We start from the raw sequence: 20,439 nt of genomic DNA, 5'->3' as shown, positions 1-20,439 counted from the left end.
TGTTCCTTTGAATCAGAATCTCTAATAATCTTAAATTGAACATTAAAATTTAGATTGATGTAATGTGGGGGACAGAGAAAATAGAAGGAAGATAGCAAACATCTTCCCAGTGTTTCCACTTATTACTTTCCACTTATCCGGTAAGGGAACTATCATGCCCACTGCTGAGGAATGGGATAGTGTAAGCCTGACTTGTAGCACAGTGTTCCTGATACAAGCCCATAAAGCACTGCAGAGCACACCTGGGGTCTCTTGCTTTCCAAATTTAGCTGTGCAGGAGGAACTGTAACTTGCCCCCCCCCCCCAAGAACACTGAACGCAATCCAGCCCTTCCAAGCTCCATGCTCAGAACATTTGTATTGTGTGGGAATTTGATACACTGTCTTGAAATTTATGTACCTTACTATTCTGTGTACAGATGCAGTAAATCAGTAATACCAGCTAATTCTGTCTGAAAGGTGCTGCCAATAGACTTCTTTCTTCAAGGGTCTAATGGCCCCTTCACACTCCTCCTTATGGACAAGCAGGGAAGCAGCATGTGTCAGCTTTCTCACACTGCACTCGGAATGAAGCTTACTGGCATTTTGGAGCAGCTTGCAGTTACATTATTGAACTCAAACAAAGAAATCTAGACAAAAAAATTTCCTAAATAGGACAAGATTGTTCCATCGGTTAATGCTCTAAAATTCAACATGCTGTGTGGATTGCCAGAACATGAGTATATTTTTGTTTCTCCTTCTCCTTGCCAAGCCTGGTTAAATACTGAAACACACTATAATTGGATGTTGCCATTTGCAAACATCTATAGGTGATTTTTGCTGGGAATTGGCAACTTCTCTAGGTCATATCAACACTTTCAAAGATGTGTTTGGCTGATGGTTGTTTGAATGCATAATATGTAAACTAGTTCAATTTTTCATTTGTACACTGTTCTGCTTTGTGACACTTTATCTATTTGTGGCACTTTATCTATTTGCCCATAAAAATGCCTGTCCCTGATGCTGTTTTCATTTGGGGTTTTAATTTTGGTGTGAAGGGTAGAAGTGATATTAGGATTCTTCTAGAAAACCCTTAAGCTTATTAAAAGACAAAACCCCCACAAAAATCCCCAAACAAATTTGGCATATCTTCAAAGCTATCTCAGCTGTACAGATGTGTTCTTGTTCTACAGCCCAGAGAGTTTTCTTAGACCCCCCACCCGCTGGCTGAAGTAAACTTGCTCAGCTGCATAAATGAAAAAGAATGTCATACTGAGCATGTTTGAAGGCTTGTGAACCAAGTTTAATCTACTGTCATCATCATTTACATCTTCTTGTGCACACAGGATTTGTAGTGAAGCAGTTAATACACTTCAGTTACTGTTCTTCCCTGTTTGATAATCCTCACAATTCCAGACAAAACTCATTGTGTACCATGGCTTCCCACTACTTTACCTAGAATGGTTTCTTTCAAACGTGCCATGAAGGCATGGGAAATGTCAGGAGAGATGGGTATAGGCCATTAAATGAGGGAGGAGCACAGTGGAGCTGTTTCCATGGTGGAAATGGCCAAAAAGGTGACCCTAACACCACAGCTGATGTTAGAGTTATGTTAGTTGATGTAGCTGATAAATGTGGAAGGATATAGAGGAAAAGGACTGAAAAAACAAAGGGGAGAGTAGGAGAAAGTAGGAGAACATCCAGTTTAGGAGGAAGGTTAGAATAAGCAATGCAGGATGTTTGAAGATGGATTTTTAGGCAAAGATAACTTAGAAGTGGATTATTCAAGGGCAGAAGTTGTGTGCTCATGTCTCTGTGCAGAAGGAAATCAGAGGAGCACACTACAGGTGTCAGAGCCTGGGGAGGGACAAGGGAAAGGGAGAGATTAGATGAGGTTCTGACTGCAAAATGTTTCAGAACCGACCCACCTCACATCTCAGATGTAATGGAAGGCAGGTTTGCAGATAAAGAGCAGTAGTTCATAAATGTTTCCAGAAAAAGCTGTATCTGACTCATAAGTTTAGACCCTGGCCTCTAATGCTAAATGGGACTATGTGTGGAGTCATAACTCATCCCTGCCCCTCATCAGCTCCTTCTATCTGCACCAACAATCACTGGAACCAGCTCTTCCAATGGAGCCCTTCAGCATAACTGCATTGCCATTAATCAGTTCTGCTGATCACGTCAACATAAAAATAAATATGTTTCTAAAATGAGTTCGCTGGAACAGTCTTTGGCCCAAGCTAAGAATTCAGTCCTGCCACCCAAATGCCTCAAAATCTGTAAGCACAAAATTGTACAGCCATCTCACCCACACTGCAGGAGTCTGAAATGGGGCAAGCTAGGAAGTTTGAATAACATTTCTGACTTTTTGGTTTGTGCTCCATCTTTAGTTCTTTGAGAGAACATAACTGGTTCTACACTTTGATTGATAGTACCTGTTGTCACTCCTCTTCTGTGCATCAGGCTGTTTTTTTTCCAAAGTAATTCAGTAAGTAAGGTTTGAAACTGGCTGTGCTTTCTCTTGCAGTTTTCATTTTACATATTCTAAGGAGCATGCTAAAAAATAGTCGTATCTTGCATGTGCACTGTCAAAAATGGACTAGATTGACATTTAGTATTTTAGCTCCTGGCAAGAGTCAGCACCACTGGTCCATAACCAAAAAAGGTATTACTTGCAGAAAAAAAAAAAAAAAACCAAACACTTTCAAAAATTTTCATTTGCTTACGACAGTAGAAAAGCAGGAAAAAGGTATTTTATATCATGAGCATGGAGATTTTCCTCCAGCACAATTATCTGTTTTCTTCCATAAGGAGTGGTTTAAATTTAGGCCTCCAAAATGCACCGAGTTGGGGTTCTGCTGGTGCTGTGTGTAATTTTGTGTTGCTTCGAGCTGAGGCTGCCAAATAATGCATAGGAGAACTCGGAAACCAGTGCAGTGGAGCACTAGGAGGAGGCAGGAAAGGGAGTAGGGGAAAGGACTTCACTTTCCAATTGTATGTTTGACCTCTGTCAGTCATTTGCTTTGCTGTAGGAAAAATACAAACTGAACCACTGGCCTTTTGCAAACTTTGAGAACCCTGCTTTGCAGAAACTTGTCGTTTGCAACCTTTGAAGGAAATGGGAGCTCAGTTGCAAATTCCGAAAACAGTTTGAGGTAACATTTTTTATGGACTACCACTACACTTTCCTTGGAGTCTTTTCCTCCAGACATAAAATGTATCCAGCTTCCCACACAAACCTTTTTGGTAAGCTTGTTTCCTTCAGTTCTCTTCATTAGCTTATGTTTATCTTCATTATTCCTTTTTTTTTTTTTGTGGAGCAGGAAATCATATATCCAGAATACCACCCCAAAACTAAGGTACTTTTTTATTCAACACTAGTAAGTATCTTTGCTGTCTCTTCTGGACACTTCCTTTCTCGCTTACACCCAGTTTCTTCCCAAATTTCTGGCATTAGTATGCAGGAAATGCCTTTTATAAATTAAAATTAGGTATTTGCTTGCTGATGAATACCTGTACCACTGACGAACAAATTAAATCTACAGTCCAGGAAATGCTCAGGATGCTTCTCTTTAAATAAGAAAACCTCTCTCATTAAATCAATTAGTTACCACTTAGAGGAAAAATGATGCAGGATATCCAAGGGAATTAGTAAACTGTTGGGCTATTTCTACTCGATTAGGGTTGTATGCTGGCCAGTGGTTTGACCAGGGTATTTTAAGAACCTGGAGTGGTTCTCCTGGAGGAACCATTGCCCTCTGTGCAGGTGTTCAGCAGGAGTCCTCAGCCAAAGGGTTAAGGAAGGGTTTGCTCACAGTCCTGTTCTCTCATGCTGTTCCTTCTGGTTCCCTTTGATCCACAAATAAGGCAGGATCTCCTCAGCCTTGGAGGAAAGTAGTGCCTTGCTGTATCACTGCCTGCTGTGGATCCTGGAAAATGGCCAGTGTCAGAGGGGCCAAGGTGGATCACCCTAAACATAGTCCTGTCCTGAGCACCTTTGCAAGGGTGCAGGGCAGTGGCTCGTGTCAGACAGCACTTACAGCTCAACACAGGATAAAGCAAATCCTGCAGTTTCTGTGGTCATACCCATTTCTGGTTTAGGGGGCCTGTTTAATTTAATAGTTCACTTAGTTCTACTGATGCACTCTAATTGAATTCAGCTGGATTATTTCCCTGTCTGCTGCCAGCCTTCTCCCTCCTGCAGCTCCCTGGCAACCAGGTCAGGGATAGGCCTTTAAAAGAAGCACAGACTCTCTTTTGCAGTCTGCTGCAACATTGGTTTTTTTCTTTTTTTTCGAATAGAATTAAAACTGTCCCAATTCAATCTACTGCAAAGATAAATTATGGCTGCGGGTCTCTCATCGTCAAAGGTGCCTCCTAAAGCATCAGCAGTGCATGTCCTCCTTTACAGTAATATATATAATAATATGTATTAGTAATACACAGCCTGGGCTATACTGTAAAGCATAGAATCATCTGAAGTCATGCAAGATTCCTGAGTGCTTGTGACACACCCATGAACCTCGTTTGGCCAGGACATTCTCAACAGGTCAAACATGAGCAAGTGGGAAGTGGGGTGGAGAGGGCTTGGAAGCATTTTTTTCTTCTAAAGCTTAGCTTTGAAGACTACAGGATATTCTGGATATATTCAGGATATACAGGATATATTCAGGAGAAGATTCAAATGCAGTTAGTTGGTCTCATGGCAATTTGAAACGTTCAGCATTTTCCTGTAAACTTCCTAGGAAGGGGAATTTAGATTTAGATACATAGACAGTCTGGCCAAAATACAATCCTGGTGTTGCTTTCCAAATGTGAAACTCCTGCTGAAATCACTCGGTTGCTTTCTATTAACTTCAGCCTCAGTTGGAGCAATCTTAGGAGAAACACTCAGGGAAAAGTTCCAGGAGAAATTAAAAACAAAAATAAAAATCCTACTAGCACTTTGGGAAACTTTTATATAAATGTCCACTATTGGACATGCACTTTCACACCAAAAACCACATAATTGTTTGGAATTTAAGGGAACACAGAATATGCCTTGACTACAAGTGACAAATGCAGCAAGTTCCTTTGCAGTCTGTGTGCACTAAGGAGAATGAAAACAAAAATCTGTTCAAATTCTCTTGCTGGAGTAACAATATGCAAACAACTAGTGCTGAACTTAAAAAAAATGTTGCATTTTGCCATGTCTTGCATGGAACACTTGCTAAATAGCCAGCATTCCTCACCGAGCTGCTGCATCAAGCTAGCCTGCACTTTTTCAGTGCAAATCTTAAATAAAATGAAATTAAACAATATTTACTATTGTATCCTTTATGCCATTGTGGGGACAGCAATGCAGAGGGTGATACAATAATATTTACTTGTAGCATTTGCAGTCTTTACTGTCCACAGCGTAGCTGTTTGTGGCATTAATGTATTTTTATTGCAATAATTGTATTATTGTGGACAGTTTGACTTACAGTGTTGGGGTTTTGAGGAGTTGCCAAGTAGCTGAAGTAGGTGGGGTGCAGTAGGAAAGTCCCATTATCTGTGTAAAGCTCAGTAAGTGATCATTCCATGTGTGTTTTTGGCAGTCACTGGTTTGCTCTGGTGGATACAGGAGCTCACTTCCAGGCCAGACCAGAATAAAGTAAATTAAAATTTGCTTATGAAAAGAGATTTGTGCCTTATCTATAGAACTGAAACAAGGGGAAAAGGTTTTATTCTCTCCTGAGCTTTTCCCCCTGCCCTTCAAAACACTACATTATTATGTTGATTTACAGCATTCTGAAAAAATTTAATATTTTTCTCTTTGAAACTGTCCTTATCGTGCCCAAAACAGAAGATAATTTGGTTTGGTTTTATTAAAATCCCCTCTGAACTTTTTACACTGTAGCTATTCTTCCCAAATGAGTCATACAGTAACCATTCCCAGTTTGTAGCCAGTTCTCCAAAGAAGCAGAAGAAAAAAGAAACAACTTCCTTTTAAGGGAATGAGACCTGTTTGTAAAGATAAACCTCTTTCCATTTCTATTTGAAGACATTCTCCATAGCCCAAGAATTGATAGTTATAAAAACACTACCTACTTTATTTGGATTACAAAACCCGTCGTAGCTATAGAACATTGTTTAATGTTAGCCTAAAGCATCTGTATATACACTTACACATAGGGGCACTGCTGAAATTACACATGCACCATGTCAAAGGAGCAGCTAGTTTACCAGAAATGTGCAAGAAACAGCTTGAAAATGCTTTCATTTCGTTTTAGTTAAGATTTTTAAATAAATGAGTTTAAACAAAGAGGTATGTAATATTTATGTGGAACGAAAACAGTTCAAGAGGATGTAATTGTATAAGTAAGCTAACAGCAATTTCTATTAAAGTGCTGTGTGATTCCCAAAACTCATCACACTGCTTGAATGTTCTTAGGATTTGGGAAAATGTCACACGTTGCTGGGACAATTTCTGTGACCTCTGAAAGCCACAGTTATTTTAATGGCAGCTTTGTTGTGCTTCTCCTCGATTTCTGTCCATAGAAACTGTAATGGGTATTTAGGTGTCCTCACTGTGCATTTTGTTCTCAGACTGTGGTCCTGCCAAGCTTATTCCATTAACCCTGCAGACTGGCAAATAACAGCTTGAAAAAAGATTTAAACATTAAAAACTTGGGGTTAATTGGGTTTTTACCTCTTGTGGGTAGGATAACTTTGCAATCCAGGATATCCAGAAATGTAATCTAATTTTAATGAAAACTGGAACTCAGGTAAGAACCAGATTTCTGTAGCTGGTACTGAAAGGAAGATTGCATATGTCATGAGAGTCACAATAAATTTTAAAAAGTTGGGCAGATAACCATGGTTATTTTACAGGTTTGGGTTTTTTTTAAGATATCTGACTGTAGGTAAAATTTTTTTCAAGATATTAACTTGAAATGTGCAAAATGTGTAATTGCATACAAATTAGAACATTTCACTGGATGTGTTGCTTATACAGGAAGTGTTAATACAGTTATAAACTAGTTAAAGGTTAAAGGGGAAAGAACCCCGATATTAAATTCAGACACCAAAGCAGAGATGAATTGTTTAGGCTGTACTGCCATCCATTTAGCTCTGAACCCCTGACACTGTAGTTTATTAGAGAGGTGGAGACAACAGAATCCTTTGTCACAGGGATTTATATTACCAGAGGAGCTACAGCAGACTTTTTCTGTGTTGTTAAAATAAATTAATCAAAACCAGCAGGGGAGCGTCCTTGAATTACAATGGTTGCATTATTCAGAAACTGTAAAGATTGAATTTTTAAGGAAATCCAAAAGGCATGTAGCTTGGGAAAGAGCCAGTTGTTGCCAATTTTAACAATTCTTAATATAAGAAGCTGGATTATTGTTTCAAGCAGACCTTTGGCACACATTTTCTATGGTTTTATTGAATTATCTTCCTCTGAAGTATTATTATAATGTACTAACACAGACATAATATGGCATCTCTCCTCCTAGATTGATCCTGAAGTATTTTCATGATCTTTGGCCAAAGTCTGTGCCAGCTTTAAGACATGTTGGCTAAGTCAAGGATGCAGCCCACACATCCATGGAATGCAGCAATCCTGTAGCAAGAGCTAAACATCCATGTAAATGTTAGAAACAATGAGTGGGGACAAAACCTAGGACAAAATCCCACTTGCTTAAGTTGCTGAAATTAAACCCTGGTCTCTTCCAAAACTATAAATAATAGAAATAAGGGTTAAGAAAGATAAGTGAAAAATGGTATGAGATTAAAATAAAAAAAAAAAAAATTCAAATCTTACTCAGATGTCAGTGTAGTAGTAAGTTTAAAGAGTTTTCTAAAAATAACAACAAAAGAAATGAGACCATGCAAATGAACAGGATAATCTTGACTCTATCAAACATCTGGAAAATATAAGCACACATGAAAGAGCTGCTCATTTTAAGGATTTAATTTAATAACTCATCCTGTTCAAGAAGATTAACATGTGGATATAAAATACCTGCTTGCCATCAGATTTCACCCCAACATGGCCATAGAAAGGTTTTAGACAGCCTTAGTTATATTAGTTTAGGACAACAGCATTCCTTTTCATTTTGTGTGGCTACTGTTGCTCTGGGTTTGCTACAGGATATCCTGCATATTTTTTAACTAATAAACGCTGCATCTAACTTGGTCACGTTGCCATGGCCATATGCAACCTCCAAGTAACCTTAGTGAGTATAAACCCTAAACTGTGCCAGATCTTCCTGGCTTGATTTTTAGAGTGAACAATGCCTTTACTGCATAAGAAAACAACAAACAACTGTATCTTGCACCAAGGGAAGAGGCACTTTTTGAAAGTACTTCTGAAATGAAGACTCCGGCAGCTATAAAACCAAAATCCTGCTTGTAGCATTTCCCTTGAGATCTCTGGAAAGTGCTTCAACTCCCACCAAAAGTCAAATACTAGCTTTAAAAGATGAGACAAAGGTGGAAGAGGAAGTGAAAATCACTGTCTTCTCCTCTCATAAGCGTTGTGCTGCTTTCAGAGCCTGTTTGTGATAGAGAAAACAGTGTGAAGGAACATCTGGCAATATGACAGCATGGTATTCATGGACCATTGTTCAAAGGAGTGTCAGGAAGCCCCTGGTAATGTCAAAGTCAGTTCAGATCTGCAGCATTAGTCCAAATACCAAGCACCAAATAAAGGGAGCAGAGGCCAGGAGGAACTTGTGAAGGCACGGCTAGAAACTGAAAAGACATTTCTGTGAATTGATTCTGTGATGTTGTAATTGTTTCCTGAGCAAGTGCTTCCCTATGATTCACAATACTGTCTACCCTGGAAATCAATAGTTCTGTAGCTCCTTATCTCATGGCACTGCTTTCAGCTCTTTGTTTAAGAAACCTTTACAGTCAGACAGTTTTCAGCATACTGGTGATGTAAGAAACCATTTAAAAATTGACTGAAGATCAAGAGTGACATTTTAGGCAACTGAATAGGAATGTAAACATGCACAGTTCTCTTTTGCACCTAAAAGAAGATAATCTGACTCAGATTACCTCTGAAGACTTTGCTGACACTTTTTATTAATATAATTTTGAGGGAAAGGTCCTGTTCTATGAACTACTAGTATCCTCTCAAGTTCCTCTGGGAAGCACACTCTTCAAGGATTGTGTAGTCTTTAAACAGACGTCACAGGTCAGCACCTCCATAAATTAAATTCAGCGTCAGGATCAGTGTCCAGTTTCCTTTCCTCTTTATTATTTTGCCCTGAGACTTTTCTTTTTCTTATTAACTTAAACCTAATAATTAATTTTAAAAACACAGCAAGAGCATTTTAATGTCAGTGTTTCAGAGGCGATTGGATTTTCTTTTAGCATGGAAGAAACGAGTCAAAACCAGTCAAAAGCAGTTGTGTCAGGATCTGTATTTGAGATACTGATTTCGGGTGTGACTAACTGTGTTAAAATGATGGAGAATCTAGAAGTACACAAGGCCTAAAGGAGCCAAGTGAAAAGGCCAAAAGGAAACCCAAGCACATGAAAAATGTCATCTGGCCTGAGAGTATGTTGCAAATGTAAAACTAAAGAAATCCAAAAAGGTTCAAGAAAGCTTTTAAATGAAACTAAACTCCGATGTGTAAGCTGTGCCTTAAGTGACATACAGGTATAACGTGGGATTATGTGAATCCCTACAGATGAACACTGCTTTCTGTAGTGCTATGGAACTATAAAAGCAAGGAGGATTTGGTAACATATCATTTCTTCTTACAATGATCTGATGGAAACCTACTGGAAGAAGTTTTTTAGTTGGATATCAGACAAGAGAGAGGCACTGCACAGGGCTGAGGCAACTCCTACAGCTGTGTCTGGTGCTGTGTCTGCATCCAGCATGTTTGATCCAGTCACTGAAATAAATTGTATTTTCCAGCCATTAAAAAAAAATACTTGCATCTAGAGCAGTAAAAGGGTTTGGGCAAAGACTTGGTTTGGCTTTCACTTTAGGTGAGCTTGAGTGCAATGCTGTTGCCTGGAACACCTGAAAAGAAAGCATCTTTTGTAGAAGGAAGGGTTCCTTCCCACTCTTCAGTTTCAGCTGATGGTGCTAAAACACGATCCCGTTTCTGCCTGTCTATTTTTATCCCAGGACCCAGCAGCTGATGAACCATGCCAGGGTTTAATTCTTCAGCGCTGGATGATGCAGGAATCCAGAGGCCTGAATGCAAGCCTGATTTGAACAGGCCAGTGCATCTTTAGTTTCTGCATAAGTCAATTAGCACCCCGTATCAATTTGTGCTAATTCCCAGTCTCTACAACTTTTCCAGGCCTCTTATGCAAATCAGGCCTGGAAGCAAACAACAAGTGAGTGACCCAGAAGGCTGGTACGGGGCTGGGCACCATTGTTCTCAGGCCAGGAATTTCAGTGCTCCATTTGTTCATGGAGTAACCAAAAAAAATGAGAAGCCACAAGGATAACTACCTCCTCAGGCTTAATTATTGTACCCTTTGTACTGTTCTTCCCCGGGTAGAAAAAGAGGCATTCATGGTCCTCCCACTACATTTAGATTCACTGGATTGTTTTTCACTGTTCCTGTAAATAAAGAGGAAGAAACCTGAAACTAGAATGACAAGAGGTTTTAAAGTCAACCCCTTTCTGTAGTCACAAATTGTGCCATGAAATCAGAAATATGTTGGTAGCATTATCCTGGTGACCTGGAAAATGACTTAAAAATGTAGCACATTTAGGAGTTGAATCAGGGTCCTTCAGATGAGGATTCAGTCATGGAAAATTCAGTTAGACCACACCTGTACTGATCTGTTAATTTAAAGGTATTGGAGTAAAAATGGGCTCAAGCTGCAAAACTCAAGTAGATTTCCAACACCGTAGCTGTTCAAGGATGCATCCTGGGATTTGGTGCACTTCACAGGAGTAAAATAACCTGGGTTTAGAAGATCTAGTGTTACAGGCTGAAGTCATGGCTGAAAGTGAGGGCAGAGAAAGAAAAACAAGATAACGAGGAATTTATTAAACCTACCATTTTAAGATAGCTCAAAATTTGGTTTTAAAAATACAAGACCTAGGAGAGTTCTTACATCTCCAGGGCTCTCAAGTGGTGTCAGGTTGGCCTGGAAGAAACTGAGGTTTAAGGTAATGGGGTTTTTTATACTTCTTTAGTTATTATTTCACTACATGTATTCAATAGTTGCGTGTAATATTACCATTGAATGCACTAAAATATGGTGTCAAATAGGTGCAGAAATATTTTTCTGGTTTCTCTTTAGAGGATTACAACTGCAGCTTCAGTAAGAAAGCGTTAAACCTGGCAACCAAAATTTCTCCAAGGTGTATCTGTCTTTACATTCACTTACCTATGATTTTTAGGATTGTGAATAAGAGCACCATCTAGTGATAATCAATAAGCTCAGTATCATGAAAAGGTGTTTATTTGAACTGGACACAAAGGCACACTGCTAATTCACTTCCCAAAGGGACTGGGGGGCTTGAAAGGAAACGGAGTCCTAGCTGTGATTTCCAAAAAACTGGTGCCTTCCCCTAGATCCCCCTAAAAATGCACAGTGAATCTAAAGACTGACTTTGACTGACAGCATGGAAAACATGAGATAACAACTTTAATACTAACATTTTGTTTCAAAAGCCAATTAAGTAATCTAATTATGTATTCTTGTAACAAAACTCTCCACGTTTGTGAATGGTTCATTTTCTATTGATCAGCATAACATACTTATTGCACTGAGTGTGAATTTAGGTGAAACCATTCTGATTTCCTAGGTATCCATTTTTTTTTGGAAAGCCAACAATTCTGAATCTTCTTTTTTCAGTGAAGGGTGTCAAACAGTGGCTCCTCTTAAGGATCTTAGGCATGAAATAGTATCACATGTTAGAATTTCCCTAAAACATCCATACTTCATGATAGTTTTTTCCCTAACTTGAAGGATTTTACAAGCAACTCTTACACTACCCATTCTCCAAGTATTATTTCAATGTGCAGGAAGATCATTATGAATATATGCTAATATAGAAAGCTATTTATTCCTTTCAGATTATTTCCATATGCATCCTCTGTAATTAAATCAGTGGCTTATGGCAGCTGGTCTTTGAAGTGATCTCTGCAAAATAGGAAAATGTAATTTGTGGGACAAAATGCTGATTACTCTATTCCAGCCACATCTGTTAAGCTCTAGTAGTTCAGAGATTTCTGTGACAAGGGAGTTCATGCAAAGCAGAAAGTTTACTGTATTCCTTTCAGTCCAGGGGAAGTCCACTGGAAGTGATGGGCACTCTTCTAACCAAGTAACAAGGTTTGAAGTCCAAGGGGTTGTTTGCCCACAATTTTCAGTGAATTCACTGAAACTGGTGCTTAAGTAAGTAGCTGTACTTGTGTATTTAAATAAAAGTACTACAGGGAGAATGATAAGAGAAAGCAGAGCAAGAATTCCTGGCAGAGAAGACAAGGATTTAGAGAGATAAACAGAGAGATGATCTCTTCGGTGTCAGTGGGTGAGTAAGGCTAATAAAACTCATGACGTGATTCTCCTTGATTGTAGGACATCTTGGAAACACCTGGTATTGCACAGGTATAGACAACCATTATAAATACCATTGCACAATTCTCCATGATTTCTGCAGGACCCTTAGAGCCTTTCCAAAGGGATGCCAGTTCAACTGTCGAAGATGCATCTACAAGATGGGTTTGCCAACACAAGGACTTTCTGTCCAACCCATCCAGCCACAGCGGTGCCTGCTGAAATGGCTGTCACCCACAGCTGCTGGGCACTCCTCTCCCTAACCTCCTTGGAAAAAAGTTACATTATTTAACAGTGTCATTGGGATACCCTCGACTCTAAGATTTTTTCATTCCTTCGAAGGGAACGACTTCTGCTAGACACAGCAATCTATAGTAAGAAGATCCGCAGCAAAATCTGCTACACCCTTCCCAATTGAGGATTTTTATTCATGATATCTGCTTCTAATTAAATAACTGCACTATATTATACATACTGAGACCCAATCCTCTGCCCTTTGAAGTCAATGGCAAAGCTCACAATGAGTTCATGGGAAAAAACGTAACTCTTTTGTTAAGGCTTCCTTTAGTGATAATTCAACTGTTAGGTTTTTAAAACAACAACTCAGCTTTACCACCTTTGCCTTCAGACAACAAGTAGTTCCTGAAACTCCTGTACTAAGCAGAGAGTACTAGGAAGGGCAGATTTGGTCTCATAAAGTTGTGTTCCCCTGTCACTCTGGTTTTCTTTCTTTCTGTTACTGTAAAGTCCCACGATGGACATAGGGTGTCTTGCATTATCTTTATTTCAGAAACTTCCTTGAAATTCAATATTGCAGCAATTTATGCCATAAGTGGCATGTTTATGCTACAGAGAACATATCAAATGGAACCAGCAGTATAGAACACCACAGCTTATCTGCTCCCTTCATAGTTTTGACCCATCACCAGTTCATCTGCTAATGAATTGTAATATAAAACATGCTTACAAAACCCAAAGCATCCAGCTTCCTAAATGGGACCATATTTCTAAAATATACTTGCAAAAGGGCAAGTTTATAAAACAACGAGTCTCCAGCTGCACAGTTCAGGATGACATAACTCTTCTGAAGCAAAAGGTTATCCATGCATTCAGTGCCCAGTGCCAGATGTAGGAAGGAGATATCAAACAAAGGAAACTTAAAGGATTCAAAATATATCTCTATAAAGTAGACAGAAGAGTTGCAGACAGAGTTTGCCTGCTAAACAAGAAATGAAGAGTCCATGCTGTGGCCAGGACTGCAGCACATGATAGAGAGCTCGGGGTCTAAGCCCGCTGGCTCTGGCGAGCTCAGAGCCAACGAGGTTCTGTTATAATTTACCTTCCACATAAGCAACAAATAAAGCAGCCACTTCTTCACTGTTCTTAGCACCCCGCTGAGAGCAAGGTGCTGAGGTGTTTTGGAGATTTTTGGCCATCATGCTCAACACCAGGTTGTATTGGCAGGTACCCAAAAACCAGCACTTTGATTTCGGTGCAGGCTGAAGCGTTTCGGCCTAAATGTGCGTTAGTCTCATCCTAACGTTCACACTGGCTAGGGACTACTGAGATTCTAATGGAATGGGACAGATGGGAAAAATTACAGAAAAGGAAAAAGAAATCCACAGTGTAACTTGTGTGCATTAGGTTTGAAATTTGAAACCTCCAAGCTGATATCCAGTGGGGTTTTTTACTGCCAGTTTTGTTCCAGCCAATGAGCGGTGCTTGTGAGTACTGGTCACAATCTAAATGTTATCATTTTTGTCCATAGCTGATTCCATGCACAGAATTATTCCTCTTAAAGATATCTCTGCAAATTTTATAGAGTGTTAAGCATTTCCCTCATGAAATATTGTCCCTTAAAGTAATTTCTGCTCTAAATATTTCTGCTGTAAATTGGAAGAACACTGAGTTGTGTATTTGGAGGAAAGCCCGTCCATGATATGCATAAATTACTAGCTGTGTCCTCTCAAACAATCTGACACAATTCTAAGGGACTTTGTAAACAGCATTTCCTGGTGTGATATTTTAATATGAACTTGGCTGAAAGTCTTACTATTACATTCACATTCACAATGAGAATGCAATGGCAGAAAATACAGAACAATGAAATGTAATAATGCCTTGCAGTGTATTTTAAAAGTTTCCAGTGAAGAAACAAAAAATGGAGCAAAGCTCTATACAAAGCAGCTAATCTAATTTAGCAGGAATACACTGTTTGGTTTTTTTAGTTTGTTTAGTTTAAATCAGTGTGAATTATGGGGTTCATTCTATTCCATTGAAAACTCGCCTAGCGTGAGAGTTGGAAAAGCATCTATTGGAAATGAGCACAAATGAATCCATGGATCCAAACCATGCTTGTATTTGCCTAAATACCGTGGGAAGCGTGCCAAAACCAGCTTGGTATGTTGTCCTGTATATCCAAAACAGGGTATACGCTCTTGTGCTAGTTCAGCCTGCAGCTTTTAAACAACTAGATGGGACTTCAGTACTAAACATTTCCACTGGCACGACAGTTGGAATGCAAAAGTTTGAAACTAAGGAACGCAGAGCCCTAACGTTTAGAAGTGCATGGAAACCTTTGGTGGTTAAGGTGTATGATTTTTTTTTTTTCTCATTGTTTTTCTAGTTAGAAATGGTAGAGTTTTCAGGAACAGTTATTTAGTGGTGTTCTGTTTTCGTTAGGTTTGGGGATCCTTACTTTGTTCCTTGGTTTTGCAAAATAAATTAACCTAACCTCCATTAAAGCCCAACTTCTTCCCAGTCTGTCAACGGAATTTTTGTAATTTACTTAAATAGAAGCCAAATTCTATCATCTAAACAAGTGCAAAAATGTATTGGTTAGTAAATTGGGTCAAGGCTCGTAAAACAGTCAAAATCCTCTCCAGAAAAGATAGATAAACCCATAAATTTCCACATAATTTCTTGTGTGAAAGAATATGTAAATATGCCTCACAGGATTTTCTGAATATCAGCAAATACCGTCTGTGTAAGATGGTCTGAAGGGTGAATTTGAGAGTATGAGTCTGTCTGGGCTGCAAAAACAAACTATGTTTGGAAATGTATTAGCCAGCAAATTTAAACAAACACTTTTAAATACAGGCCAAGTAAGGCAAGTTGTGTTTAAAATCGTGTAGGTTGACTCTAAACTCCCCTCCCTTGCTGCCAAAGTTCAACCAGCATGTTTTAAACATGGCTCGCTCTGTTGAGTGCTATTGCATAAAGTTGTGTTCAAGTCGTTTTTGAAATGTCAATCGATACAAACAAGGCAGTATCAGCAGGGTCTGTGAGCTCAGTGCTGAGCCTTTACACAGCACCCTGAGCATTGGCATTTCCAACCCAGTGGTGTAGAGAAAGATCCTACTTAAACTAACCTGGTTTACCTGCTTGGAAGTGTGACGAGAACTTGAAAAGGTTTCCTTAAACCCAGCAGCTTTGGTGTCCTTTGTGGATGGACCAACTCTGTGCTAACATACCTCTCATATATGTGGCAGTGACATGCTCTGCCTTACCTCAGGATCCAAAGCACAACTGTGCTAACATGTCTCACCCTCAAGCTTTTTTCCACTAGACTAAGTGTAAAGCTCAACATGATGAAAACCTCTTGGGGTCATTCTGCAGGAGTCAAGCACTTTGGAGAAAACAGCAGACTCCCGCAGCAGAGCCCACCTGTGATTACATCCAGCATTAAGTAATTCTATTCACACATCACTTTTCACACTCTTGGTTCAGGTTGTTCCTGAGTCTTTGAGTTTCACTTTCAGTTTCAGGTTCCAATGAATCCAAAATGATGAAACGGAGACTTGAATTGAAATCTGAGTGTTTTGATGGACAAGGGCACAAGTCTAAAATGACCAGGCAGCCAGTTGTCACACATCATTACTGAGCCAAAGGTAAAACTACTATTTGGGCAGCAGCAGCAGAATTCTTCTTGTAAGCATCTGTTCATTTTTACTTTTAGGATCAGAAAAAGAGGGCTGAATTTCCTTTGAAGTGCTTAGAGGTCTGAGTCATGCAACTTACTGCCCTTGAATACTAGAACTATTTGGTTAAGTTCCCAAACTTAAATTACTAAGACTTTGACAGATACAAACAATGAGTTCAGCAAATTGCTGTTTGGTGTAGGTAACAAATATGCTGGGAATAATGTACCTCTATAGCAAACATAATTTTATGAAGTCACATCATAATTGAATTATAAATCTAAATCTTCTCTAAGAATCTAAATCGACTCCATTAAATTACCTGTTGCAAAAGAGGTGTTTCTTAAAGAATATAGCTTTATTATATATAACATAGTCAGTATTGTTAGGTATTAGTAGAAAAACTCACAAGACTTTTTTTTGTACATACAGTTTTTATGTATTTTAAATGAAAAAAGAAATGTTCAAGAGAAATCCCCCATGATATTCATAAAACCACATTCTTTCATATATCTCATGGTGGAAACAGAAAGGAGATACCATGTCTTACTTTGCTTTATATATCTTAGATTCTTATCCTTCTAGGGTCACTGTTACACTGAGATTTCCCAACCACCTCCTGCTTTGGGAAAGCTATCCTACAGTGCAGTACTGACATGCTTTGGTGCCTTGGTGCATACAACCACTGTTTTCCTTAGCTTTATACTCCTGATAATCTTTTTTTTTTAAAAAAAAACCCCCATCCATTTGTTAGATATCCTTTCTAGCACTGTATGTCTTTTGAAATAGAATTTAAAATAATTGGGTTTAAAGCCCTTATGGTATATGGGGACAGTATATAGAATACACAATTCTTTTTAAATGAAAATAAGTTTTTATGAAGTATTTACAACATGAGTGGACATCACAAAGCGAGTTGGTATATGGAGCCAGCGTTCAGAGGGGTGTTAAACACTTTGGTTATCTCTAAGGAAAATGAGTCAAATGTTTCCAAAATTTATGTTTGAATAAGGGTTAAAAATGGAAAAGGAAAAATTATAATTTCTGAGACTTCAAAAAAATCCATTTGTTGCAATCTCACATCTAACAAATTACTGAAAAATCTGAAATCTAATTTAGTGGTTCTAAAATTATTTGCTAGTGAAAATTGCCTATTTTATGTGCTGGTGACAAAAGTACCGAGATATTTCTTTGTAAAACGTTTGTCTCTGTCTCTCTGTTAACCATTTGCATAGTAATGGAAGACAATAATTTATACTACAGGCAAAACTCTCATGGATTTTGGTGGGAATGATACTTGCATATATGCTTTAAGAGCTAGGCTACAGTCAGTGGGGACATGGTTTACATGTTCTTTATAAATGTAATAAAACTATTTTAAAAGGCATAAACCAAACTGGTAAAAGCTGATTCTGGCAGTGGACTGCAGTGACTTTCTCCATTAGCTTTTTAAAACAATGTTTCCTTTATCCAAGAGTAGATAAGTGTGAACTTTGGATTTTTGTATCCTGCCACATTTTCATGGATTATCTCACTTCCCTCCATTTCGCATCCGTGTCCTCTTTAGTTCATTATCACAATCACTTCTCCACTCTTGCTTGGTTTTATGTAATCAAGGCCCCTTGCTTTTTTACTGTTACAATTTTAAGTTCTAGCTGCAAGTTTTCACTAGATGGCAGGAGTCCGCTGCCGTCTCTTATCAGAGCCTTTACTTGCAGAGCAACAGTTGCCCATCGGTAGGGGAAAAAAAAAAAAAGTAAACATGTTCAAGTTTTGCAAATCAGAAAAACAAAAAAAACAGTAATGAGAAAAAGTATTCATACCCTCAATAAATCATAGTTCTGTTACTGAACGTGGTTAATATTGTGGGCTGGAAATCATTGAAAAGAATAGTGAAAGATGTTCTTTTCTCAACAGAGGAACTAAAAGGACCTTCTTTTATAAAATGAGGTAGATTTACTGTTTCTGCTGTTTGTGAAAAAGTCAACTGATCCAGTACATTGAAGTTAATTAACTAATAAATATACTGACAGGCTAAGAAAGTTACAGCTTAAATACTAAACTACTGATCTAAAATACTATATCGAAGTACAAAAACGTAACACTCAAGATGCTGCATTACCAAGATAATAAAAGGAGATAAGATACATGTTAGACTCCCTCCCTCCACTTAATAAGGCAGAACTCATTTTGTAGTGAGCAGTCCCAGTAGCATTTCAGCCAGAGGTATTTTGCTGACCTCAGAGCTGTGGACCAAATTTGTGCCTCTTGTCTAGGAGAACAGAATGCAGCTCCATACAGTTACATAAGCCTTAATAACCGTGACAAATCTTCATTGTTGCAGCAGTGGGGAAGCTGTTGCACTGGACTGAGCACTGATTTTTAACAAAACTACTTTTGAAGTATTATTTTTTTTTGCTACTTGGGGCTACCGGTTGTTATTTTTAATTTATTCTGGGTTCCTGCTGTCTGTTTTGCTCTCCATCTATAAATGCAGATAATTTCTGAGAGTGCCCAGGAATTTTCAGTGTTGCTCACAAAATATAAGAGGGGATGTTTGGCATCTATTAAGGCTGTTTCTAAGTCTGGATAACTTTCCAAAACCGGAGATAACTCAGTATAATACTCTCCAGGATTCCCAAAATAGTAAGAACATTTTCTCATGGTAAAGCTGTATTTATTCTATGACTAGAGTAGAAAAACTATAATAAATAGATGACTGGAATAGCATTTCCTAATATGAGATTGAGTTTGCGATGTGCCGAGTGCACTCAAAGCCAGACAGAGACCCAAACAGGAGCTGAAAGACACCCATCATGTCACGAGTTAAACCTTTAATGGTTAAGAAAATGTTTGCAATACCTGCAAGCTACCAAGAGGTAATCATTCCTTTTTATTGAAACCAACCAGCACCTGTAGAATCTCTGCAGAACATGCCAGCGAATTCAAACAAGCACCACAAGATCCACACCAGCCACTGCCATTGGAAGAAGTATTTCATTTGTGTCTAACCAAACTTTCTCCTCACTCGTGTTCCCAGCACACCGACACCATCTCTCTCGTGATCCTACCTTGGCGATCTGCAAAGGCTGCTTTTGCTCCTTGCCACCTTGCAGTCTAAAGCCCCAAGGCGCCCCTCCGCTCATAGCAATGCAGAGATAATCCCCCGTGCCCATGTTCCCGGTGCAGTCAGGCAGCATTCAGATACGGGAGAACATGGGAAGTTTGTCTTGCAGATGTTCAGCGAGCTGGAGATTTCAGCTGCCAGGCAGAGCTGGAGACCCAGAGCACCACACTGTTGCTGCTGCTGGGAACTGCACGAGCAAATGTAGTCATTGAGGAGAATGTAAGAGCTCCCTCGGCCCGAGGGCACAGCCCACTCTGTCGTCAGATTCCGACGCTCAGCCCACCTTCAAAGTACAGTAAGTAACGCCGGGAAAGTGCACACAAAGACACTCGGCCATGAGGCAGAGAAGGTTGAGTTTAAACGCGACTCTGGTGACAGCTGAATCAAAACAACAGCAAAAAGAAGTGTACATTTCCCTGGGACAATTTAGGAAATAAGTTTACTTTAGTAAATGGTGCCAGAGATTTTAACTCTGATTTACCCATTTCTTGCATTTTTACTCTAAAGGAAGAAAGTAGAATCTCGAGTGAAACATCATGTACATCTTCTGAATAACTGGTACACTTAGATTGAACTGAGTTTAGGATTTTCATCTCTACCCTGCATGTACTTTCTACAGCACTACAGGTATGCCAAAAAAAAAAAAAAAAAAAAAAAGAGAGAGAGAGAAAACTTTATAATTTCCCTGTCTTGGAGTTGCTTCTTTTTCTAACCTTGGTATAGTTCAATGTGCAGTACTATTAACAATGACCTGAATTATCATTGGACCCTAATAATACCTGTTGTGCAGCCTGTTGCCTTTCCTACCAGAGCAGGGAAGAGGATTAGTGGAATGAAGTATCAGATCTCTCTATGGATGCTATCAATGGCTGATTTGCATTGTGGCATTAAAAGG

General features: G+C 39.0%; 1 protein-coding gene and 1 long non-coding RNA gene across 3 annotated transcripts in view; one reads left to right on the top strand and one right to left on the bottom strand.

Moving 5' to 3' along the window:
• Positions 1-10,871, top strand: part of LOC113954551 — a 91,264-nt gene extending 80,393 nt beyond the window's left edge. Inside the window, exon 12 of the long non-coding RNA XR_003530264.1 lies at positions 10,099-10,871. This is a non-coding gene — a long non-coding RNA (uncharacterized LOC113954551). The remainder of the gene's footprint in view (positions 1-10,098) is intronic.
• Positions 1-19,834, bottom strand: part of SYNPO2 (synaptopodin 2) — a 77,217-nt gene extending 57,383 nt beyond the window's left edge. For both annotated transcript variants that reach the window (XM_027659030.1, XM_027659031.1), the window contains exon 1: positions 19,489-19,834. In XM_027659030.1, coding sequence (XP_027514831.1) covers positions 19,489-19,617 — 129 coding nt within the window. In that variant the 5' untranslated portion in view covers positions 19,618-19,834. The remainder of the gene's footprint in view (positions 1-19,488) is intronic.
• Between the last annotated feature and the right edge of the window lie 605 nt (positions 19,835-20,439).

This window comes from Corapipo altera, unplaced genomic scaffold, assembly GCF_003945725.1.
Source record: "Corapipo altera isolate COAL_440 unplaced genomic scaffold, ASM394572v1 255, whole genome shotgun sequence".
In the NCBI taxonomy this organism is placed as follows: Eukaryota; Metazoa; Chordata; class Aves; order Passeriformes; family Pipridae; genus Corapipo; species Corapipo altera.
The sequence above is the reverse complement of the archived record's forward strand: the minus strand, read 5'-3'. Positions and strand labels throughout refer to the sequence as shown.